Source organism: Tenrec ecaudatus, chromosome 17 (assembly GCF_050624435.1).
Source record: "Tenrec ecaudatus isolate mTenEca1 chromosome 17, mTenEca1.hap1, whole genome shotgun sequence".
Classification (NCBI taxonomy): Eukaryota; Metazoa; Chordata; class Mammalia; order Afrosoricida; family Tenrecidae; genus Tenrec; species Tenrec ecaudatus.
Window position 1 is genome coordinate 23,916,542 of NC_134546.1, and position 26,257 is coordinate 23,942,798.

Sequence of the window (26,257 nt, forward strand, 5' to 3'; positions counted from 1 at the left end):
AATTGACCTTTACTAAGTACAGGTCAAATTTGAGTTCTTGCTTTTTCTTCAGTATTTGAAATGGGCTATTCCTATAATTGAGGCATTGGTTTCTACTCTTTTTTAGATTGTTTTTAATTTTGAGGAGAAAAAAGATGCCTGATATGTTTCCTTATCTTCAATCTATAGATGATAATTGTGGTTTGTGAGCTAACACTATTGGGATCACACATATAGTAGAGTCTCTGGACAGTGTCTTTTGTAGGATAGATTTGCAGGGCCATGGCTAAGAATGCAACGGAGACTTACGAACTTAACGAGGGAATATTAGTTCTCCCTCTGCCCTGGTAGTCGGTTTACTCTTAAAACTAAACAGTGCATAATTTGTTAATTAGATGACTAACAGGAAAATTGCTAGGACGTTGTTTTGTTTTTCAGATATGGCTTGTATAGCTCACCATTTGATCCAGTCCTCTTTGACTTGGAGATGAATGGCTCTTCGTGTAAAAACGTATACAACAGCAGCATCGGTGTCCAGTCAGATGAAATAGACTTATCAGATGTCCTTTTAGGTAGCTATTCCTTTTTCTTTTTTTTTAATGAAATAAACAATTTTATTAGACGAACTGATTTATTTGATGCCTTAAATTGGCCAACAAAATATATTCAACGGCATAAAAAGAATCACATTTTCATTCTACTGGAACATAACCCAGCAGTGGTGAGAATAATAAACTGTGGAATGGATCTCAGAATGTAAGGCAAAAACCCCCATACAGAAAAATGTCAGGCTTCTAACTTTACAGAGTCCAGGACTAAATGTGCCTCTTTAAATTCTTCAGCGTCTCCCAGGTCTTTTTCACTTTCTAATAGCTGCAGAAGGTCGGCATATGCAGCTTCCAACCTGCGCTGGCAATCCGGGATCATCATCCGGGACTCTTGCGAGATCTCTGCCTGCTTCTTAATGGCATAATTTTCACCATCTTCAGCCTTCATTTTTTCTTCTTGTTGTTTTGCCTCTTTTTCATACATCACATTTTCCTTGACCAATCGCTTCACGACGCCGGTTTTGATCTTGATCTGCCTCACGCGAGGATCCGCCATGGTCCGTCGAGCACTGCGGGCAGGCGGGGCGGCGAGCCGGGTGACCGTGGAGGGAGATGCGCAGAGGAGGCGGTTGGGTCCGGGTCGGCCGCCAGTTATTACTTTTATATTGGAATTTAAAAATTGTATATCTTGACTTGAATAAGCTTAGTAGATTGTAGTTACTACAACTCTTTGAAGAGTAAAATTCTTTACCACTTAATATCTGTGAATTGTTGAACAGTTTATCTTCTCCTAAGAACCCTTCACCCCAAACAATAATAATCAAAATCCTCAAAAAACACTTAGCAAGATAGTAAAGTGATCTTCTAAAGGGATTTTTAATTTGTTTTTTCCCTTGCATGTTAATATTACCTTAGTGCTCATGTAAGACTATTTGAAATTTGACCTGTTTCCAGTTGTAGCCTTTTCATTATTATTTGGTTGCCGTTGCTGTACCTACAAAGTTCAAGAATATGCTATTTTATATTTGCTAAATAATAAATTTGGTAGGTACTTACAAGAAGGCTGTAGAAAGAACAATTTCATATACTACTATCACATTTTGCAATAAGCTTTGTGGACACTGTTATATTCTCCTACACATTTCTAAAGAATAGCCTTATAGAAATTTTTATGTAATTTATATGCTGTGAAATTTTTGCTTGGAATTTGATGGATATCTATTTCCTGTAGGCAAAACAATAATAGTTTTATCTTTGATTTTCTTTTATCTCATAGCACTTTTCTGCCTGAAGTTCATATTGTATTAAATAAAAGTAAATTTGAGGAAGTTCTGTTTATATTGTGAAGTAAATTATGAATGAGAACAGAGGGAATTATTTGTGAAAGAAGACAGAAATGTTACTGCCATCCACCATAGCCTTTCTCACTCACTTCTGTCATTTGTGAATCTTCAGTTGTGACGGTAGTCTGTTTATGGGAATTTAGAACCCCTATTGTTGTCCCTTTGCTACCTGCTCAGAACTTTACAATTTAACATGTATATTTTTCTATCCATTTGGGTTAATTTTTGCTCATGGAGTGTGATTTTTACAAATGGATATCCAGTTTTGCTATATCATTCGGTAAGAGGCTCTCCTTGAATGCCGTTGACCCCTTTGGGAAGTAGGTATAGGTACTTTATAATTGTCTGATCTCAATTTTCTGCGACTCCGGAGGTTTGTATTTCTGTCATCACGAGCAACAGTAGCTGGCATAGCTCATATGGCTGGAAAGTGCTTTTGCTCTTGTCTATTTTACCACTAACATTTATTCCAAATATACCTGTTTTCTTAACTGTCATGATGACATGATTAGAGTTCGAGCCACAGTCTTCTTGTGTCTGCACTATAATTGTTTTCTAACTGGTTTCCTTGTACCTGTTCTTGCCTTATTTCCATGTATTGTTCATATTGCAGTAAATGTGATCATTTCTAAATGCATACCTTATCACTGTACTTCTCTCCTTAAAATACTTGCCACTAGTATACATGTAATGTATGACTTTCCTCTTTCCCTTGCCATGTAATCTTATACTGTTGAATTTCTCTGGCCCATTTGGTTCTAAAAGCATGTTCTATAGATCCTCCTCGGGATTCTTGGGGCCTTTCCGGGGAGCTAGACATCATGCTTGATAAACTACCGAGTCAGTGGAAGAGAAGACCCTCAGTGAGATAGGTGGGACACAGTAGCTTTAACTGGGCTGTTACATTACAATTGTAAAGATGGCCCAGGCTATGTGTCATTCTATTAGACACTACAGGGTTGTTATGTGTTGGAACCAACTTGTCGTCACCTAATTTAAAGCAGTCGGCTGAAAGTATTTTTATGGCAATAAAAAATGATGTTTTCATCATTCACGGCATTATTTTTGTTCTGATATTCTTATGTTGTTCATGCAATGAAAAATAAGCCAGATTAATTTACAAATGTAAATGAGGCAGTAAAGCTTAATTTTGAACATATAATATTCTCTATGATGTAGTGGCAAGTATGCGCTTCTGTCTCAGGGAAAAGCAGTTACGCAGTTGTTTGTTTTACTACAGCCGTTTGAAAGAATGGTCCACAGCTGTATGCATGTATGTATGTATGCATGCATGCATGTATGTATGTATGTATGTATCTATTTATTTATTTTTAAAACACTTTATTGGGGGCTCATAAAATTTTTACAACAATCCATCCATCCATCCATTGTGTCAAGCACATTTGTACATTTGTTGCCATCGTCATTCTCAAAACATTTGCTTTCTCCTTGAGCCTTTAATATCAGCTCCTCATTTTCCTCCCAGCAGTGCTTATTTTTACACTTGGTTGTTTAGGGCATTTTCTCAAAAATGAGTGAAAAGAGTCTCTCACCTCTGGAATCAACTGTTAGTGTTTTATGCCCATGGTAAGAGTAGGGCAATTAAGTAAAAGATTTTTGGACAATGTATATCCTACACATTGGGCTAACCGCCTACTACTATTTAAAAACTTTCCTTTTGGGATATTCCATCTTAGTGAATGTAGGTATTGGATATTGCCTAAGTAAGTATACCAGTATGTGGAAGGTATGAATGTAGCAGTGAACCTCATTTTCCAGATAATGAATTCGTGATGTTTCAAGGCCATACATAGATAAAAGGTGTTTGTGCATAATATCCCATCATCCTAATGTAATGAAATTTAGTGCATTGATAAGGTTTCAAGTAATACATTGCTACCAAACTTTGCTAGGGATTTAAATATATAAGGCTATTAAATTTCTTTTTTTAACTCCATACTTGTGTTAGGCTGTATTTTTCCCATATACTTGAAACAACATATTGGAACACAATGAATGCAACAGCACAAGTAGATTTGCAAAACTGTAAAACATTACCAGTCTCTTTAAATTACTGAAATTTTTCATGTGCTTATTTTAACATCTTGGAAGTGAATTGAATAGTTAAAAAAAACCCAAACATCTCATTGTAAGTATGTACATGTGATAAACCTAACATAACAAAGCTTTAAGCTTTAAAATTATTTTAAAGATGTGTTTGTGTTTAAAGGTAGGGTCATCTGATCAAAAAGCTTGGGAGTTTTTCCTTAGTGTGCCTTAGTGTGTTCTTCCAGTTTTTCAAATGTACCATGCTCCCGCCTGCTTTGGGGATTTCAATCATGCTTTTGAATGAATTCCTCCACTTCATGGATTAAGTATAAATATCTTATTCTTAAATACAAACCCCTACCTAATTTGCAATAAAAAGAAAAAAAGTCTCTTTTTATTCTTTCCTTAAATTTTATCCCATCATCTTGGAAGCATTTTTCTTACACCTTAGGATCAGTTTCCTCTTAGTACCTTCAAAGTCTCAATTGGACTTTAAGAAACAAATATGCCCAGTTCTAGCCAAGTCCACTGTGTTGTTACTCGTTTTCTACTTAGTCTTCTCTACCACATACCGTAAGCTTCATGAAGATTGGCGCTTATTCTTTTACTGTTGTTTCCACCAAGGCCCATGTTGACCAAGTGTTTCTAAATACTTAGTGAACCGCAGAAGTGCCAGACTGAATGAACAAGATGATGACGGATTAGTTGTGTGCATCAGTTGTTCAGATGTTGTTGACAGTTCCATCTTTTCCATTCTTTTCAAAGCATTTCGCTTTTTGTTTTACTTTTAACGAATTCTGTTTAGAGTAGCGCTAATGCCAGGAAATAGAGAAAGTTATGAGAACAACCCATCTCCCTTCAAACCATGTAACGGTCACTGTTAGTTAACTTTTTTGTGGAGGGCTTGGATTTAATCACACGATCAATATTTTTCTCTTTTTAACAACCTTGTATGCTAACTTACAGTTACTTATGTAATTAAAGTAATATACTTCATTCTAAGAAATTGTTACTGTATGTAGGAAATACAAAGAAACATATAGTTAATATTTGTAATTCGTTAGTCCCATATTAATGTCTTATTTGATACATTTGACATAGAACATATTTATCATTATTGAATATAAGTTTCTGTGTGCTAGAAAAGTAGTGATTATATTTATTGTTAATGTAAATAGCCACTAAGTAGCTATTTTGAAACTATGCTTTTTGTAGCAAGTGGATGAGTATCTTGTGTTTTATGAGTTTTCCTATTTATCTACTGTTGAGTTATTGTGTAATGGTTGTGCATTTTTAAGACCACTCTAATTTTTCTTTGAAAAACAGCTCTAGTTGTCAGTATCACATTATTGCCTTTTAAAGATTACCTCTGCAAAGGATAATGTTTGGTTTTCTTTCTGGTGCAGGGAGCGGGAAAGTCAGTAATTGCACAGCTGCAGAGGGTAGTTTCACATCTCTCACTGGACTTCTGGAAGTTGAGCCCCTACACTTCACCTGTGTGTCAACTAGTGATGGAACCAGAATAGAAAGGGATGATGCAAGTACGTTTACTGGTATATACCTTCTTTTCTTACACACCTCATTACCCGCTTTGCTTATGCATACACACAACGAACGTAAAGTGATAAAAAATCTTGACATGTCAGTTTGTAATAAATTTTTTTGCTAATATAGTACGTAGAAAATTATTTATGAGCACGATCATTGAGGAAAATTCCTAAATAGTTTTCTCATTTTCTTAATCAATTTATTCTGTTTGCTTGTTTTCTTTTTCTACATGCCAGGGCACTAGCTTAATTCCCTTTGTTTTTAATGTGTCTTAATTTTTAAAAATTCTTTAATTTTGAAAATCTCAAAAATAACAGAAGTAGTGAAAAGAGTAAGGTAGACTCCACATTTTCATTACCCAGCTTTAACATTGTCACTGACTGACAATCCTATATAATGTATAATGTTATTTCTTACATCTTTGCTTAATGCCTTTAATAAAACTGAAAAGGATAAAGAAGAGAATAATATTTTCCCTAACTAGCTTAAAGAAACTTTGGATATATCATGTGAACCACAATGTATTATGTGGGTGTTTTAGATACATACATTGAAATAAATAAAAATTAGGTTTCAACTGTCAGGGGAACCTCAAGTTGATTTTTCTATAACCTTTAATCCATCCCTCTCTTCTTCCTCTTCCTCTTCCTCCTCCTCTTCCTCTCATCTCCCATTCTCTCCTCCCCTCCCCTCCCCTCCTCTCCCTTCTCCTCTCTTCTCCTCTTCTCCTCTCCCTTCCTCTCCCCTCTCATCTCCCCTCCTCATGCATGTGTGCAAATTAAGGGTGGTAAGAGTGTCAGAGCAAAAAGGATATGTCAGCATAAATAATTGAGTTTTTTGTACTTAAATGTTGGTCTGTAATTTTATGCCTACATTACTCCTGAAGGATTTGAATAGTGTTTTGAAAATTATTACTGATGGTAGTTGCTTTGTATAAATTTATGTCTTTTATTTTTCCTGTCCACAATTTAATGAAAAGCAAAACCAGGCAAGTTGTAAAGTTAAGAATTATTTAGTCTTGCTGTTGGCTTCAGAATGAGAGGTTTTTTTTTACAAGGAATGTTGAGTTCTTTGAGTGCTTTTTTATTCAGAATCATTTTGTATCTTCTAATTGTAGAAGTAACCACTAAGTTATCAATTTAAAAATGCAACAAACCATAAAAAAACTATTCTTTATTTTATAAGGATACTTGAAGAATCAGAATTTTTGTTTCTTTTCTCTTGGCCTGCTTATTTTGTAGAGCATTACATTTACCATAATTGTAGAAGCATTACATGATACAAAGCTGAACTTTCAGAAAATTCTTACTAATAAATTGCACTCTAAAGAGTGCTCATAACATTATACATCTAGACTTTAAAGAAGGAAGTATTCTTTCATATATCCCTCCCATTAAAACCAGATTTTTATATTTTGGGGAAAGTTTATGGATATATCATCTATTACCTCAGTAGTGCATCTGGTCCCAACTACTACTGTAGAGATATTTCTATTAAAAGTTAGTTCAAAGTCCCAACTACACCTGAGATTTTAAGGTGTTGCAAAATGACTGCAGTCTCAATATCCTATTGGCTATTTTTTGAAACATGTTGATTGTGAAATGTAATAAACAAAAGGCAGCAATTATACAGGCCAGCAATTTTATCACAAAACAAAATATATGTATAGCTATTTCTTGTCTAAACACACGTCCAACACTCTGAAAGGTATCCTAATGCCTTTTTCATTATCTTATCCCTCATTGTCTTCATGAGGTAAACATCATTGTAACTTTCCAAGTAATCCCTTGATTATTGTGTTTCTTGGTTTAACCTCGTGAAGCATTCTTGAACACTGTGGTTGGGTATGAAATCAGTTGCTTTTGAGTTGACTCCAACTCGGCAAATCCTGTGTGTGTCACAGTTGTGCTGTGCTTGGTAGAATTTTCAGTGGCTGGTTTTTCAGAAGTAGATCTCTAGGTCTTCTAAGGTACCACTAGCTTTTTAATTAGCCATTAAGTATGTTAATCATTTGTAACACCAGTGGTAAGGACTAGAAGAAATCATATATGTATTTATTTGGGGAGGAGATCTGCCTTCTTATCCATAGTAAGGTTATGAACTGTATCCGCATTGTGATGTATGGATGCTTATTAATCTTGAAAACACTTAGTACATACTTGTTGTGTATTCTCATTCTGAGGGGGCTTCAAAAGTTCTTGGAAAAGGGAATTGAAAGAGAATGGATTTTCTCATGAAGTTTTTTGAAATATCCCTCTAAATTCCTGATTATTTAATTATTACTATTATTTTAAAGTGCTTTTAGTGGTAAGGATTCTTGGTGGCACTATGGGTGAAGAATAGAGCTGCTGACCAAGCGGTTGGTGGTTCAACCACACTAGCCACTTTAAGAGAGAAAGAAAAGAGCTCTCCGCTCCTGTGACGATGTAGTCTTTGAAACACTAAGCAATAGTTTGCTTTTGTCCTATAAGATTGTTGTGAGTTGGAATTGATTTTATGGTTGGTTTTGTTTTTTTGGCTCTGAGTGATATGTTAAAATACTGTCGTCATGGATTTGTTTATTTTGTTTTCATATTTTTACTTAAAATGTTTTGAGCCTAGCTTATACAAATTCAGAATGATTGTAGCCATACCTTTTGTCATTTTGTATTATCTCTTTATCTTTGTGGTTACTATTTCTCTTAAGATCTGCTTTGATACTTATATTACTAGGTGTAGCTTTCTTTTTCTATTTGTTGGTATGTTTTTCCAACTTGGCAATATCAGTGAAACTGGGTCTTAGAGAATCTATCTATCTTGCCCCTGGTCCCTCACTTGTCACAGGACTGAGTCCAGGTCACAAACATATGTGTCTACCCTTGGAGGTCATTCAGTACTCCCTCTCTGATGTCACTGAAGTTGCATATTGCAGAATTGTTTTTTGCTTGAGAAATGTTTGGTTTTAAAAAATGTTCAATTGTTAGCATTTTGTCGTGGCTTGTTTGACATTTATGTAACAAGTTAATTTCTCCTTCAACAGTTTCTACAGATAATGCTCAGAACCACTGGAAATCCCTGTAGGATAGCAGTACTCTTTGGCCTTGTGTGGCTGATTGGTCCCAGCAAAAATCATATCTATATACCTCATGGCTCTCGTTGTTTACTCTAGGGGCCTGTCTCTATTGTTTGGCTGAAAGGTAATTTGGAGGAGTGGGTTCAGTTCTAAGCTTGAAAGGTATCTGAAGGTCATAATCTCCAGGTTTACCAATTTTTATCAGACTAGTAATCTGGGCCCTTTTTATGATTGAGTGTTTTGGGTTTGTTTTTTTTTGTTTGTTTGTTTGTTTTCTGGGTTTGTTTTTTTTACAACGAGTTTTGTTCTACATTTTTCTCCTGTGTTGTGCAGGACTTCTTATTGTGATTCCCAACCAGAGCAGTTGGTAGGGATAGCTCGCACCATCTAGTACATCTAGTGGAGGTTGGGGGGTTCGTGTGCTGTATTAATCCTCGGGACTAATTGTTCCTATTCAACTTTGATTTTCTTCATGCTTCTTTGTTCTTGAGGATCAGAGAACAATATTTGCATCTTAGAAGTTGCTTATTCCCCATGGTAGGACATAGAGCATCATTAGCATTGTCTCGGTGAGCTGTTAGGTCAGTTGACCTCAGTGTTCCTCGAGACTAGGGTTGTAGCCCCCAGGCCTAGCAACTTATTCCCTGAAGGAGTTTGGTTATGATTAAATAATCATACAGTTCATAACTCTACTTGTATACGACACACCAGGATGCTTCGAATAGTTTGTACAAAAGTAAAATTTAAATATACTGGAATTTTTTCATGAACTTTTGGAGCTCTCATCTCTTCGTGTCACTCTTATTTTTCTAGGGTGTGTGAGTGTACATAGTACTGGCTTGCTGAATGTTACTTCTATTCCTGATTTTTTTAGGAACTGTTTTCACAGTGGTTGTACTCTCTGTGTTACCCTGCCAGCAGTGTTGGTAGTTCCAGTCTCCTCACAGCCTCACCACTACTGATTTTCCGGGTTTCGTATCATTGCTACTATTGCTGATGTGAGATGATACTTGATGATGGCTAGTGATCATGCACATCTTTTTATGCTTCTTTGGTTGTCTTGAATGGTGTCTTGGTGAAATTTCTGCTAATGTCTTCTGTCAAGGTTTTGAACATTTGTATAAATTTTAGCGAATCCTTTGTTCGGTAGGCAAAATATTTTTCCTGTCTGTAGGTTCTTACCCTATTGTTTGGAGGAATCTTTTACTATAAATGTGTTTAAGTTTTAGAAGGTCCTACTCGCCTAACATAACTTTCTGTTATATGTTGCTTTTTAATTGTGTTCCTTAAACTCTATTCCATAAACTAGGGCCCCTAAAACTGCCCCCACAACTCACTGCCATAAAGTCAATTCTGACTCATAGAGACCATATAATACAGGGTAGAACTGCCCCTGTGGGTTTCTAAGAGTGCAGTTTTGTTACAGGAGTAGAAAGCCTTGTCTGGCTGGTGGATTCAAACTGCTAACCTTGATAGGAACCCAAAGTGTAACCACTACACCACCAGGGTCCTTAATAGTGAAATGTATAAAAATACAGCGTTAGAAAACCCAAATGGGAGAATACACTTAGTATATCTTAAACTGAAAAAAAATCAAGGCTCAAGCCTCAATATTTGGAAGATTCTCTTGGCAAAATATTGAATGATGCAGGAAACAAACATCAACAAAGATGAAAAGGATAAACCTAGTCGTACCAAAAAGAACTGGTTAACATTCAGTGGTTTTAAGAAGTCTATACTGCACTGAAAGCTTTAGCCAAATAGAAGAGTATACGAATTGATGAAATAACCATTGAAATGTTTCAGCAAGCTGATGAAGCACTGGAAGCATTCACTCATATGTACCAAGAAATTTGAAAGAGCTACTTGGTCAAATTGACTGGGAGAAAACCCATATTTGTATCAGTTCTAAAGAAAGGTGACCCAACAGAATGCTCAACTGTAGAACAGTGTTATTGGTATCACATGCAAGTAATATTTTGCTGAAGATCATCCAACAATGGTTGCAGCAGTACATTAGCTGGAAGTTACCAGAGGTAGCATTTAACTATGGTGCTGATGAAGAATATTGAAAATACTAAGAACTGCCAAATGAACAAACTGATGTTGCCTCGGAAGATGTGCAGCCAGAATGCTCCTTAGAGGCAAGGATGGTGAGACTTCATCTCTTATACTTTGGACATGTTATATAAGGAGACTGGTCTCTCTGCAAAGTGGAAGAGCAGAGAGAAAGAGGAAGGCCCTTGAGGAGATGGGTTGACACAGAAGAACAAATTCATATGTAAAAGATAAGGGAATTTTTCTATGAACTTTTCCCGAAACCCCCTGGTACAGATTGCCTGGATTTGAATTCACTATTTGTGAACAAATTGCTTCACTTTCCTCAGATATGATTTCATTATTTATTCGGCTACAACCACAAAGTCAGCAGTTCCACCCGCTAGCTGCTCTGCAAGAAAAGATGAAGCTGTTCACCCCTGGAAAGGTTACAGTCTTGGAACCCCTATGTAGGACCGCTGTGGGTTGGTCTCGGTAAGCTGGATGGCATTGAGTAGATGTGCCATTGCAAAATTTGCATTAGTTGATACGAGGTAACATTCTTTGCAGACTGCCTTGTAAATGGCTGCCTTCTTGCCGCCCGTCCTTCTGAGCCCAGCTTCACTCTGAGCCTTACAGGTTACCCACTTTGAGCCATTCTCTTCGTCATCAACTGAGAATGAGGAGGGTCAGTATCGTACTCAGGGTTGCTCACTTATTGAATGCGTTACTGTATTACAGCAGTGCCACATGGTCATGGGTTTTCCTAGCAGAAATCATTTCCCCATATAACCTGTATAGCACTGGTCAGTATTGCTCTCATAAATACCCACAGTTTCAGAAACCATATGTATAGGACCATTCTGAGTTGGCAGTAGATTTGTTTTGGTTTGGTGTCTTTAAGTGATATTCATCTCTTATGGAAAGTTTTTTGTAGGGAGCTTGGGCTGTAGAGTTATTGTTACAAGAAAACTTAGGAAATGAAATTACAGTTTATTATGCTCAAATTGCATATTAGCATATTCACATTTTGAATGACTACTTTAGTAAATTTAAATATTTCTTCTGAGAATCTAAAGTCAAAATTCCACTGACTAACTTTTCTTTGATTTAGAAATAATTTGTATCTATCGAAGAATTTAATGTTTTCAAATATTTTATCATTAAGTTTTTTCTATTTATAGATTTGTTTCCTTTCTCTTGAATTGAAAATTAACGTAAAATTTACTGGCAAAATAATGTACTTAGAGTAAGTATCTGCATAAGCCCCTTCTTCATCCTGGCTTTCTCTTTCCTTGTCTTATACCAGTGAGTTCCTTCGGGGTTACTCCTGCAGTAGGTGGACTATCATCTGGGACAGTTGGGGAAGCCTCGACAGCCCTGAGTTCAGCAGCCCAGGTAGCTTTGCAGTCTCTCTCTCATGCAATGGCTTCAGCCGAGCAACAGCTACAGGTGCTGCAAGAGAAACAGCAGCAGCTTTTGAAGCTTCAGCAACAGGTTGGAGACTATTTGGCTCTTTGTTCATGCTGTCTCTAAACTTCAAAAGCTGAAAAAGTACTGTAAAAATGACCATTATTTTCATAAACGAAAATAGGGTGACCAATCTGAACTAATCAGTTTCGACAAACACGAGGTAAAGTCTTTGTGCTACATTTAAATTTGTGAAAATTATATAAATGAACTTTGATTCATACTTGAAGGAGAAGAGTTGATATATTTTAACTGCTTAAATACTCTGGATCAAACACTACTATTTCCAATGGAGTGTGAGATTGGACCGACATTTAAAAGACCAATTAAATTAATACAAATTAAAATGTAATGCTAATGAAAGATGTTTTAGAGAATTTTTGGGGGTCCAAATTCAAGCTATGCCAATTCCAGGTGGAGTTAGCATGAGATGAGCTGTTGTTAGTGTTTGGGTTTGTTTTGTTTTTTTTAGCAGAACTTGCTTCTTTATTTACTTTGGACAGTTCTGCCTTCTTTTTACCTTTGGTCTGAAGAAAGCCTTAGTTGTCAAATATTGAGGAAAGTTTATTCAGTGAAGCATATGGAGCAAAGAACTGCTTGACTCTATTGGCTCTAGATTTAATTTCATCTGTATCAAATTAGGCTCCAATTAATCATCTTCATGATATGTACTCATGTAGTGTTCCACATTGTTCAGATCAGTGGTCCTCAACCTTCCTAATGCTGTCACCCTTTAATACAGTTCCTCATGTTGTGGTGACCCCCAACCATTGGAAATAAGTGTTTTCCGATGGTCTTAGATGACCCCTGTGAAAGGGTCGTTTGACCTCCGTTGGGGTTGCGACCCACAGGTTGAGACCCACTGGTGTAGCTAGTCAGGACTAGTCTATATATATTGCCTTTACTTCTTTTACAGAAAGCAAAGCTGGAAGCCAAGTTACATCAGACAACAGCTGCAGCGGCTGCTGTAGCATCAGCAGCATCTGCAGCCTCAGCAGTAGCTCCCATTCACAACTCTGTGCCTTCCAACCCAGTCGCGGCCCCTGGATTCTTCATTCACCCATCTGATGTTATTCCACCCACTCCAAAAACAACACCACTGTTTATGACTCCTCCACTCACCCCACCCAACGAATCCGTGTCCGTTGTGATTAATGCAGAACTTGCACAGCTTTTCCCAGGCTCCGTCATCGACCCCCCTGCAGTCAATCTTGCCGCACATAACAAAAATTCTAACAAGGCCAGAATGGTAAATTCTTGTGTTTTAAATAGATGTTGACATTGACATTTCAAACTACTTTGCTATATACTCTTAACTTTAGAATACAAGATTTTATTTTACAAACTTGGCATATCATACTAAATTATTTTCTTTTAGAAAACATTTTGTTTATTAATTTGTCAATGTTTAGTAGTTTTTATATACAGAGGGTAATATCAATATAGAATTATGCTCTCTTTTTTTTTCTGTTGTAGAATTCACTTGGGTCTGGTCTGGCCCTTGCAATTTCTCATGCTTCACATTTTCTTCAGCCTCCACCTCACCAATCTATAATTATAGAACGAATGCATTCAGGTAATACTAATTTTCTCAAAGTATTTTTAATGTTTAGTGTGCAAATGCTTTGAAGACAATATTTTACCATTTGAAGTCTTAATATTATACCATTTGATATCTTCTTTTCAAATCATTTACATCTCTTGGATATAGACATTTTACCAAGAATAAATTATTATGTAGGGACTCAAGAGCTGTCTTTTCACCAAGCTGAAGGGAAAAATTCTGAGTAGATCCACTAATCCTTTTGAAACAGGTGATTTAGTCTGAACCTGCATCTTATTTGTTGAAATGTGATTGGTTTAAATATCTGCCTCCAGTGTAGCTGCTCAGTTATAACATTAGTTTATTTGCTCAAGGAGATGCTCCCAAGAAAATTCTGATAGCAGAATGATTTCCTGACAGTAACAGGAAGAACTACTGCTTGCCACAAAACTATGTCAGATTAATACTCTTTAAGTGTCTGGATAGACTATACATCTTCTCTAAGTTTATGCTGTGCATATAGGCTAGAGATCTGTGATTGGGATAGGTGAGTTCAATTAATTGCTCCTTTACAAATAAATTATATTGTTAGCTGCCATTGAGTTGATCCATAACTCATGGTTCCCCCATAACCTGATTGGACTATTGTGATTCAGGACTTTTTTTTCTTAATGAATAAACAAGAAGCGTTTCTTCCATAGAGTTCCAGCAATTGTTCATCATGGCCTCGAGTAGCACTAGAATTCAACAAATTCTGTAGGTGTGTTTCTTAGTTACCTACTTTTACTATAACAAAATACCAAGTAGTTATAACTGTTTGTCAGAGTGTCGAGTCCTAGTGGCATAGCGATTATGTACCACCTGCCACTGGACACGAAAGCATAGAGTTATGCTTTCTACTCCCATAAAGAGTTACAGTCTTGGTAAGCCATCCAGAAGGGTTGCTGTCAGTCAGAATTAACTCATTGGCACTGAGTTATTTTCTTAGAGTGTATTTAGCATATTAATATACTTAGCAGTTTAATTTATTGTGAAAGGTAGCTGATAAGGTTTATTAGCATTTCCCACCCCAACATAATGAGTAATAAGAAAAATTATATAATTGATGCATATTGTTTCACTACTTGAACTATCTATTTAACCATGAAAAAAAAGTTCCAAAATTGATTGGAGTAATGATTGTCCAGTTTCTTGATATGATTGAACTATTGAATGGTATTGTTATGTGGATTATGAACTAATAAAACTGTAAAAAGTAATAATAAAAATTAAAAAGGAAGAAGTTATACAAGGATTCAGAAAAATCAAACTCCCTGTCATTCAGTCACACTGATTCATAGTAAACTTTATCCAAGTTTCCTTGGCTGTAAATGCTTGTTAGACAGACTCACCTTTCCCCAGGGGAGTGGCTGGTGAATTTGACCAGCTGACCTTGTGCTTAGCAGCTGAAGTTTTATCTCAGGGCTCTTTTAAACCAGGCTTAAGTACACAAAAGTAAAATGATATAATCTGATATAATTTGTGCATCTTGCTGTGAGATTTAAAATAAACGACAGTTGAAAGAACAGATTTAATTTTTCTTTACTAAGGTTTTGTATGAAGCATATACATACAATTAATTACCTTCACACTAATACTTACTCGTGTATATTTATGAGTCTTGGGTTTTAAAACTAATGTAGATTGAGGCTTCATACTATCACTGAAAGACCCAAGACCTATCTGTAGGCAACTGGACATCCCCTTAAAGAAGGGTCTCAGGGAGGAGACAAGCCAGTCAGGGTGCTGTGTAGCACCAACAAAACACACAACTTTCCTGTAGTTCTTAAATGCGTGCCGCCGCGCCCCCCTCTCCCCCCCATCATGATCCCAATTCTACCTTACAAATCTGGCTAGGCCAGAGGATGTACATCAGTACCAATAGGAACTGGAAACACAGGTAATCCAGGACAGTTGATCCCCTCAGGACCAGTGCTGAGAGTGGAGATAGTGGGAGGGTAGAGGGAAGGGTGGTGTAGAAAGAGGGAACTGATTATAAGGATCTACATATAACCCCCTCCCTAGGGGATGGACAACAGAAAAGTGGGTGAAGGAAGACACCAGACAGTGTAAGATATGACAAAATAATAATTTATAAATTATCAAGAGTTGGTTCATGAGGGAGTGGGGAATGGGGAGGGAGGGAATAAAATGAGCAGCTCAAACCCAGGGCTCCAGGAGAAAGCAAATGTTTGAGAATGATGATGCCAACAAATGTGCTTGACACAATGGATGTATGTATGGATTGTGATAAGATTCCCAATAAAATGATTTTAAAAAAACATTAGCTGTGACACCCACAACCCCCCCCAAAAAAGGAAAAAAACTCTGAAAGATACTGATAATGATATATTTAGTCTTCCTCTCACTTGTAATTTTATAAATTCATCTTTTAAGATACAAACTCAAAAGTTTTAGAGTGGGTAATTTGGTTAATTGAGTGATTTGGGGGGTGGTCAGCTGTTGTGATATGTTTCTCTTCTTTCTCTAATTTATAGGAGCAAGACGATTTGTGACCTTAGATTTTGGTAGACCTATACTCTTAACAGATGTGTTGATTCCCACTTGTGGAGATTTGGCCTCCTTGTCAATTGATATTTGGACATTAGGAGAAGAGGTGGATGGAAGACGATTGGTAGTGGCCACAGATATCAGCACCCATTCACTAATTCTACATGACTTAATACCGCCTCCCGTGTGCAGATTCATGAAGGTAAAGAGCTTCAGGAAAGTGGGTTAGTGTACGTTGTATATGCTTCTGACAAGATATTAAAACTATTCAGGCATAATAATATGTACCTTAAAAATTTTGTTGAGAGTTTTATTCTAGCAAATGTGTGTATGTTTATAATAATTTATTTCAGATCACTGTCATTGGACGATATGGCAGCACAAATGCCAGAGCAAAAATCCCACTAGGCTTTTATTATGGCCATACCTATATCTTACCGTGGGAGAGCGAACTGAAGTTAATGCATGATCCTCTGAGGGGAGAAGGGGAGTCTGCCAGCCAGCCAGAAATTGACCAGCATTTAGCTATGATGATTGCTCTGCAAGAGGATATACAGTGCAGGTGAGTGGAAAATCACAAATGCATTTTAATGTCATTGGAACCCTATATTCTATTCAATGTTTTGCATATAATTCTATCAAGAAGTGACTTTTATTTATTTTATTTATTTTATTTTAACAATTTATTAGGGGCTCATACAATTCTTATCACAGTTCATACATATACATACATCAATTGTATAAAGCACATCTGTACAGTCTTTGCCCTAATCATTTTTTTTCTCCTCTTTTCTTTTTTTACATTTATTAGGGAGTCATACAACTCTTATCACCATCCATACATATACATACATCAATTGTATAAAGCACATCCATACATTCCCTGCCCCAATAATTCTCAAGGCATTTGCTCTCCACTTAAGCCCCTTGCATCAGGTCCTCTTTTTTTTTTTCCCCTCCCTCCCCTTTCCCCCCTCCCTCATGTGCCCTTGGTAATTTATACCTCGTTATTTTGTCATATCTTGCCCTATCCGGAGTCTCCCTTCCCCCCTTCTCTGCTGTCCCTCTCCCAGGGAAGAGGTCACATGTGGATCCTTGTAATCAGTTCCCCATTTCCAACCCACTCACCCTCTACTCTCCCAGCATCGTCGCTCACACCCTTGGTCCTGAAGGTATCATCCACCCTGGATTCCCTGTACCTCCAGCCCTCATATGTACCAGTGTACAGCCTCTGTCCTATCCAGCCCTGCAAGGTAGAATTCGGATCATGGTAGTTGGGGGGAGGAAGCATCCAGGATCTGGGGGAAAGCTGTGTTCTTCATCGGTACCACCTCGCACCCTAATTAACCCATCTCCTCTCCTAAACGCCTCTATGAGGGGATCTCCATTGGCCGACACTTGGGCCTTGGGTCTCCACTCTGCACCTCTCCCTTCATTTAATATGGTGTATATATAAATATATATATATATACACATATACACATATATACACATACATACACACACTTATATTGTTGTGTTTTTTTTTTTTTTTTGCATGATGCCTTATAACTGGTCCCTTGGCCCCTCGTGATCGCACTGGCCGGTGTGCTTCTTCCATGTGGGCTTATTTGCTTCTGAGCTAGATGGCCGCTTGTTCACCTTCAAGCCTTTAAGACCCCAGACACTATCTTCTTTTGATAGCCGGGCACCATCAGCTTTCTTCACCACATTTGCTTATGCACCCATTTGTCTTCAGCGATCCTATCATGGAGGTGTGCAGTCAATGATATGATTTTTTGTTCTTTGATGCCTGGTAACTGATCCCTTTGGGACCACTCGATCACACAGGCTGGTGTGTTCTTCCATGTGGACTTTGTTGCTTCTGAGCTAGATGGCCGCTTGTTTATCTTCAAGCCTTTAAGACCCCAGTCACTATCTCTTTTGATAGCCGGGCACCATCAGCTTTCTTCACCACATTTACTTGTTCACCCACTTTGGCTCCAGCCGTTGTGTCGGGAGAGTGAGCATCACAGAGTTCCAATTTAATAAAAGAAGGTATTCATGCATTGAGGGAGTGTTTGAGTAGAGGCCCAAGGTCCTTCCGCCACCTTAATACTTGACCTATAAATATAGACACATAGATCTATTTCCTCATCCTCCTATATATATTTGCATGTACATGTCTTTGTCTAGACCTCCATGAATGCCCTTTGACTCCTAGCTCTTTCCTCCATCTCCCTTGACTTTCCTCCTGCCCTACTACCATGCTTCATCGCCACCTGGGCTAGAGTATACCTCTTCTCTAAGCAACCTTACCCTTGATCATTTCCCACCAGGCCTGCCACTCCCCCTTCTCTACCATTTGGGGTCCATGTTTTTCCCTTGTCCCTGGGTTTGTTAACACCACAAGAAGTGACTTTTAATTGATGTAAGGAGTAGAAGGCACTAGGACACTAGCTTTATAATAATATTTAATAAAATTATGATTGAAGAATTTGCCTCTTTTACTAGTACTTAATTTCCAACTGATTAATAATTTTTAAGGATTGTATGTTAACGTGTTTTAGAGTTCATTCATAGTATTTAATCTTACATGTCTATCAAGGGACGATTCCAGGAATTATTTTGTGCATTTATTTTTTACTTTTAGGTATAACTTAGCTTGTCATCGACTAGAGACTCTTTTGCAAAGTATTGATCTTCCTCCTCTCAACAGTGCTAACAATGCACAGTACTTTTTGCGAAAGCCAGATAAGGCAGTCGAAGAAGACAGTAGAGTGTTTTCTGCCTATCAGGATTGTATTCAGCTACAGCTTCAACTAAATTTGGCTCATAATGCAGTTCAGAGGCTCAAAGTAGCTCTAGGTGCAAGTCGGAAGATGTTGAGTGAAACATCAGATCCAAAAGATTTAATTCAGACGTCTTCCACAGAGCAGTTACGTACAATCATCAGATATTTATTGGATACTTTGCTCAGCCTTCTGCATTCTTCCAATGGTTTGTATTTAGCTTAAGTACTTAATAAGATTGGGAATATATTTGATGTGATTTTTGTTGCATGCTTTAGGCTTTATATTATCTGGGCACTGTTAATTTGGATATCTTTTGTAATGTAAATATTTTTGAAATGTATGTGTAGGTTAATCCATGATTTCTTCTTCCATATTTCTCATCTTAAATGAATTTTTATTTCTTTTCTTGCATTTTTATATTAGTGTACGCAGTTTTTCCCCTGGAAAGTAATAGATATTATTTGACAGATGAACAATGAATGAAAATGTCTCATAAATTGCTAACCTAATGTAGCTGTTCTTTTTTTTTAAGTCAATTTGTGATCATGAGAAAATGCACACACACACACATATACTCAATAGCTAGCTACTGTGTGTATCTGTTACTTTAATGAGCAGGAATAATCTCTTGCTAAAAATGACTATTTTCTATTGCATTAGCAATTTGAGATATTTTTTCCTTTTACCATTAAACAATATTTACTGTGTTCAAGTAGTTTTGATATAAGACATTAATAGCAGAAATATAAGAAAAGAAAATATCAAAAATCCATTTAAGGAGAAACAATATTGACTTAAATGCCAACTCATCTCCCCCCCCAACTATTTAATAATTACATTTCTGTATATGACTTAATAACCGTATAGTAAAATTAATATAAGATAATCGAATATGCTAATTATTGGTAAAGAAGAAAGCCTGGCATTGGAGACTTTTCTATTATGCCATGCCTTTAAATTGGAAATTTTACTGTTTTCTCTTTTGTAATAGGACACTCTGTTCCTGCAGTTTTGCAGAGTACATTTCATGCCCAGGCCTGTGAAGAGCTCTTTAAACACTTGTGCATCAGTGGAACCCCAAAGATACGATTACATACTGGTCTTCTACTTGTTCAACTATGTGGGGGTGAAAGATGGTGGGGTCAGTTTCTTTCTAATGTTCTTCAGGAATTATACAATTCAGAGCAGCTTCTCATCTTTCCACAAGATAGGTAAGTCAGAAGATATTGGAGTTATTGGCTAATAGTGATTGTATGTCTTAGATTTTGATGGATGGATTTTCGAAATCTTGCTTAGGGTGGATACTGAATGTGAAACACCTAGTAAGGTCAGTAGTGTGTGAAGCTTAGCACAGTGTTACTAGACTACATTCCTTAGTTACTTCATTTAACCTGGGTAGTTTATAGATTTGTTACCAATTCACTGTTAGGAAGTGATGCTATTTGTAAGTTAAATACAATTTTTTGAAACTAAGACTTAATTTTTTTTAGCCTTCTGTACGTTTCTACTTTCTTATGACTAAAGTTAGAAACAAGTATCTAGAAAAGTAGTTTTGAGACCTTACTACCAGATGTAAAACATGTTTACCCCACCTGAAAAAAAAATTTCAGTCATTGTGTTAATAAGTTTCATTGTGTATTTTATATAGCTCAGTTAAGTTGTTGGCTACTGCTTATTTAGTTTTTATATGTTTTTCTTTTTTAAGGGTCTTCATGTTACTTTCCTGCATTGGTCAAAGATCACTTAGTAATAGTGGCGTGTTAGAAAGCCTACTTAATCTCTTGGATAATTTATTGTCACCTCTTCAGCCACCGCTGCCCATGTATAGGAGGACTGAAGGTATTTAAAACAATGATCTTTAATGAAGACGTTAAGTACCTGTAGTACCTTTATAAAATGCCTACTCTAATATTATTTTAATATTAACTACTGAATATTTCATAAATTTTTTGTGATGTAGGAATTTTTGTCAGAGTGCCTAGCCTTCGTTCATATTGTCAACTTAAAATTTTCAGATATTTGTTGTTTAAAAAAAATCTTTTTTTTGGGAAAATATGTAGTTTGAGCTAGAAAATTGTTGTATTATGATTTTTCTTTACTACTATAATTGAAGTTAAATTATTACATTAGTATAACTATAAAAAGTTGATGTATAGGTTAGTAATAAGGGGTTTATTTGATAAAAAATTTATTATATGTGTGGAAACATTGCAATGTAATTTAATGCCATATGGAAAGTATGCTGAGAATTTGGTGTTTTATTTCAAATGTCAGTCTAAGAATCAGTGTCTTAAAAAATCAGCATCTTATACCTTATTTTCAAGTTTATGAATTATCCGTTGGTTTCGAACTGTACTTAAGAATTTGTTACAATATCCGAAGGGTATTCTTTGATCAGATTTACTCTGCTAGTATTTTTGTGGCAAAAGACTTCTCGTTTTGTGGCTTATTATAAGGAAGCATTGGTGTTTGTAATTATGTTGTTTTAGCATTATGAAATGTTCCATTTCATAATTATGCATCAGTGTTATTAGCACTTTCACAGCATATTTTCTTTGCTCTTATGTAGGAGTATTAGATATTCCCATGATCAGTTGGGTAGTTATGCTGGTGTCCAGATTGCTGGATTATGTGGCAACAGTTGAAGATGAAGCAGCAGCGGCAAAGAAACCTTTGAATGGTAAAGACAGGGAGAGGTGTCTGACAGGTATCTGAAGTTTATAATAATACCTTGGTGGGGATAGTAAGAATGACTGCACAGTTGTTCCAGAACTGACTATTGACCTGGAGAGTCCAGCTGTATGTAATTTATGGAAAATCTGAATTAATTCTCCAGGAATATCTTAAGGGCAGGATTTATTTATTTTTTTTAGAAACTGTATGACAACTTTGTCTTAACATAATTTTGGTTTCTAAGTATAATCATGTCTTTCACAAGGTTGTTTTCCCCACACTCATGTAACTATTGATAAACAACCAAGAGAAGGGTGGAAGAGGCAAATTTGTGAAAGTTCTGCACTTTTTTATCGTTTCAATAAGCTTTGTCTTTCTGCTTATCATCATACCACACAGTTGTAATTCACTCAAATGACCTTTAATTTAGATAAAGAAATCTCTATACTTTTTCAGTTATAGTAATTGTTTGAAGCTTTGAGATTTTTTAAAATTAAAGGATATCAAGTAGGAAACTTTCCTGTTTGCTTTTATCTTTCCAATTAGCAATTTAATAAATGATGACTAAATCATATTTATAAATGGAGCCATTTATTAGCACCACCACCACCCCTATGGAATTCTGCATATTTTCCCATTTCACATATAAGAAAAAATCCCCCTGGGATGTTATATTATGTTTAGAAGATGGTGGCACAGTCTTCTTAAAGGAAGTCTGATTTCTCCTGAATTATTTTTATATTACATAGATAGGTCAGGCCGTCGGAAAAAAAAATATTACATAGATATGGCCAGAGTGTTGAAGTGTAAGCTTATAGAGCAGGGATCCTCAAACTTTTTAAACAGGGGCCCAGTTCACTGTCCCTCAGACCCTTTGGAGGGCTGGACTATAGTTAAAAACAACAACAAATGGAGCAAAAGCACCCGGCGGACCAGATAAATGTCCTCAGCAAGCCTCACGTGGCCCACAGGCCATAGTTTGAGGACCCCGTTATAGAGATTAGATGTAGAATTAAAATTAAACACAAGGGAACTTCAAATAGTTCATGGAAATTTTCATTTTCTCTTTGAACATTTTTTTCTACACACACATCTTTGAAATCTTTGGACACATAGTTAAGACTTTCAAATATATTTGAAGTCTTGGTGTTCATTTATATTTTCCAGATAAAACATACTGGTGATATAGCATACTGATTTTTTATTTTTTATTTTATTTTATTTTAGAGATTTTTAATTAGATTTGACAAGTGGAGGGTAATGCATAACATGTTTTTCCATTAAGCCAACAGGAACAAATCATTAGAAATGGGTAGAATCAGACATAAAAGTCTCATTTTTGCATTTATAATCTTCATAGAATTCTACATGAGAACAGGGGCAGCTAAACACCAGAGTGTTTCAGCTGTACTTGCTTGTTTGGAAAGTCATTCAATCAAATGAGAGATTGTATTTTTTTTTTTAGTCCTTGGTAAAGGTTAGTTTGAAATAGTCACGAGCATTTGTTGTTGCTTAGAGTTAGTGGTATTTTGAAAATGGTACTGTGCAAAGATTAACTTAAATAATTAGGGAGGATGGTCACTATTACTGTGAAGGAAAGATTATCCACAAGAAAACTCTGATCCTAAGTCATTTAGGTTCTCTCTTAGACCAGTGACTGTTACTTTCTAGGATTCATGTCTTCTGATAATTCTTTATAATGATTTCCTTAAAAGTTGCATTGTTGTAATTGACCTGTTTATAGTTTAGCATTTTCTAGATGAGAGGTATTTTAAAATCTCACTTAGCAGAACTACTCATAACATTGTTATTCACCCTACAGGCAGTCAGTGGAGTTTTATTAACAATAGTCTGCATACTCAGAGCTTGAATCGGTCTTCCAAAGGCGGAAGCAGCCTTGATAGATTATATTCCAGAAAAATCAGAAAGCAGCTTGTTCATCATAAACAGGTAATTGTCAAGATATTATTTATTTTAGCATTTGCGGATTTTGTTTGGCGGTTACATGTTTTTCCTCATCTAATCCATGCTGTTGGTAGAGAGCTGTTCTTAAATACAAACCTGACCATACCCACCCCCTTTTAAAACATCTTTAGTGGCTTTTAGTTGACTTTTGGATGAAAGTCAAACACCTTAATAACACTTTTAACATATCCATGATTACCCCTATGACTCACTTTTCAGGCTTCAATTTTGGAATTCTTTTGCCTGGGTAACTAACCTAGCTTGGTTTTGTGCCTTAACTCCTGTCTCTTCTTAATCAAGGACTTTCCTGATTTTTAAATTAGGGCAGTACTTCTGCATTCTTCCACTCATAATTTTTCTCTTGGAGAGATCCTCTGACCTTGTTTTCTCTTGCGTTGTGAGTTCCATGTTGTGCTGCTCATCACAAAATCAGAAGTTTGAAACCACCAGTTGCTCTTAAGGAGAAAGGCTTTCTATTCCCCTCAAGGTTTATAGTCTCAGGAACCCATGGACAGTTCTGTTCTATCCTACAGTTTGTTATGAGTCAGAATCAAGTTGATGGTAATGAGTTGAGTTGTTGAGTTTTGTATATGTCACTGTATAGAAATGATTTTTGAGTATTGTTTTAGTAATTACATAATATTTAGTCCTTTGATTGGGCCTTGATTCAAGTACTCCCTCAACACAAGAAGACTTTGTTCTAACAGTCCGGCATTCTGTGATGATCACCTTCCCGACAACAATCGCTGAAGACAACATGTGTGCATAAGCAAATGTGGTGAAGAAAGCTGATGGTGCCCGGCTATCTAAAGATATAGCATCTGGGGTCTTAAAGGCTTGAAGATAAACAAGCGACCATCTAGCTGAGAAGCAACAAAGTCCACATGGAAGAACCACACCAGCCTGTGTGATCACGAGATGTCGATGGGATCTGGTATCAGGCATCTAAGACTCAGAACAAAATCAGATCATAGTCACGGTTAATAGGGAGTGGAGACCCAATGCCCATGTGTAGACAGTTGGACATCCCCTTACAGAGGGGTCAAAGGGAAGAGATGAGCCAGTCAGGGTGCAGTATAGCACCGATGAAACAGAACTTTCCTCTGGATGGATGTATGGATTATGATAAGAGATGTAAGAGCCCCCAATAAAAGTTATTTTTCTAAGTATTATAAATAAAGGACTAAAAAGTATAATGTTTCTAAGACTCACCTGTGAAACTCAGTCCATCAGATTTCAATTATAGCCATAGACAATTTTGACTACAGAGATCCTTGTAGACGGGTTAGAACTGGGCCTCTGAGTTTCCGAGACTATAATTTCTTACAGGAATAGAACGTCTTGTCGCTACCGCAGAGCCGCTGCTGGTTTCACACTGCTGGCTGTGCATTTAGCACCCTGTCATGTCACCATTCTGCCCCTAGTGCTCATCTCCTCAGTTTGAATGAGGGTCATTATTTACTTTTTATTTTTTAACATAGTTTAAGTTTTGTTCTGTTTTCTTATGTGGTATCACAGAATAGCCCAAATTTTTATAACTTGTATGTTTTTCAAGAAAATCTCATTTTTATATAATAATTGGTTAATATCTTTTATTAATTTTTAAAATTTTTAAGCAACTTAACTTACTAAAAGCTAAACAGAAGGCGTTGGTAGAACAGATGGAAAAAGAAAAAATACAAAGTAACAAAGGATCGTCATATAAACTTCTGGTGGAACAAGCAAAACTAAAGCAGGCGACATCAAAGGTACGCTCTCTGCTTTACAATGTACTTATCTCAGGAAAACCACTTTCTCTTTTGTGTTTTCAGTGAGGAGAGTCCTTATGTACTTCTGTCTTTAATAGTACAATATTCTACTCATGAACAGAACAATCGTGCTACTTTAAAGAGTTTTTGGGTGTTGGAGGGAGAAGGTAGCTTTTCATTCTAAGTAATAATACAATAATGTAGTATCCTCATTCTTTTTCTTGAAAGTGGAATATGCTCCAGTAAATTGAACACAAATGAGTCAATAAAATGTAAAATGTGCTAATGTATTACTGATGATTCTGTACATTACTTTCATAATATCACAGTATATAGGATGTTTGTAAAAATATATTCTTAAAAATAAAATTAATATGTGAAGTGAACATTTTGGCATCCTCTTTTATTCCCTTAGTGAAGTTCTTAGAGGAAGTTTGAGGATAGATTTAGAAGAGACATCTGGTTTACATCCAATTATGCTCAAAAAACTCTTTTAAATATAAAATATTATTTTTAAGTAAAACTAAAACTCAACTAATTAAAAAATAAGCATTTAAAAATTTTGGAGTGTAACAGTATAACAGTCTAGTTTGTGTATTACCTTTTATAAATATAAAATTATCTCACCAGATTTTTCCCCTGAAGTACATTTCCTCTGTTGTGATTATATACGCAAAGAATATACCAATTCAACACTTTCTACCTGTATAGTTTAGTGACATGGATGATAAAATTTTCTGCCATTTCTCCTCCCTCATTACCATAAGCTCACTGTCCCCTAAGGTTTATCTTTAGTTTTGCAATTTGCTATTGTCAATTTGGTCCCATGTTGATGGTTTTCAAAAGAGCAATAAGCTCGAGGAAAAAATTTTTTTTATTATGTTAGGGCAAACTATTCCATTTTTAGATGATTTCAGGGAATATTTTTGGTTTAAGGTACAAAGACTATCTCAGGCCAATAGTTTCTGTGGTTCATGA

General features: G+C 36.3%; 1 protein-coding gene and 1 pseudogene across 12 annotated transcripts in view; one reads left to right on the top strand and one right to left on the bottom strand.

The window, feature by feature from the left end:
* Nucleotides 1–26,257, top strand: part of BIRC6 (baculoviral IAP repeat containing 6) — a 224,499-nt gene that overhangs the window by 75,350 nt on the left and 122,892 nt on the right. For 7 of the 12 annotated variants that reach the window (XR_012780680.1, XM_075536115.1, XM_075536120.1 and 4 more), the window contains 13 exons: nucleotides 418–551; nucleotides 5,326–5,472; nucleotides 11,866–12,053; nucleotides 12,943–13,275; nucleotides 13,503–13,602; nucleotides 16,107–16,321; nucleotides 16,473–16,681; nucleotides 18,752–19,098; nucleotides 19,885–20,104; nucleotides 20,599–20,732; nucleotides 21,463–21,600; nucleotides 23,389–23,516; nucleotides 25,148–25,279. Coding sequence is in view for 11 of the 12 variants with exons in the window: in XM_075536115.1 (XP_075392230.1) it covers nucleotides 418–551; nucleotides 5,326–5,472; nucleotides 11,866–12,053; nucleotides 12,943–13,275; nucleotides 13,503–13,602; nucleotides 16,107–16,321; nucleotides 16,473–16,681; nucleotides 18,752–19,098; nucleotides 19,885–20,104; nucleotides 20,599–20,732; nucleotides 21,463–21,600; nucleotides 23,389–23,516; nucleotides 25,148–25,279 (2,425 nt within the window). In the remaining variant the exon portion in view is untranslated. The remainder of the gene's footprint in view (nucleotides 1–417; nucleotides 552–5,325; nucleotides 5,473–11,865; nucleotides 12,054–12,942; nucleotides 13,276–13,502; nucleotides 13,603–16,106; nucleotides 16,322–16,472; nucleotides 16,682–18,751; nucleotides 19,099–19,884; nucleotides 20,105–20,598; nucleotides 20,733–21,462; nucleotides 21,601–23,388; nucleotides 23,517–25,147; nucleotides 25,280–26,257) is intronic. The other 5 variants (XM_075536119.1, XM_075536122.1, XM_075536125.1 and 2 more) reach the window with 3 other exon arrangements.
* LOC142430735 (tubulin-specific chaperone A pseudogene) lies at nucleotides 766–1,159 on the bottom strand (annotated as a pseudogene).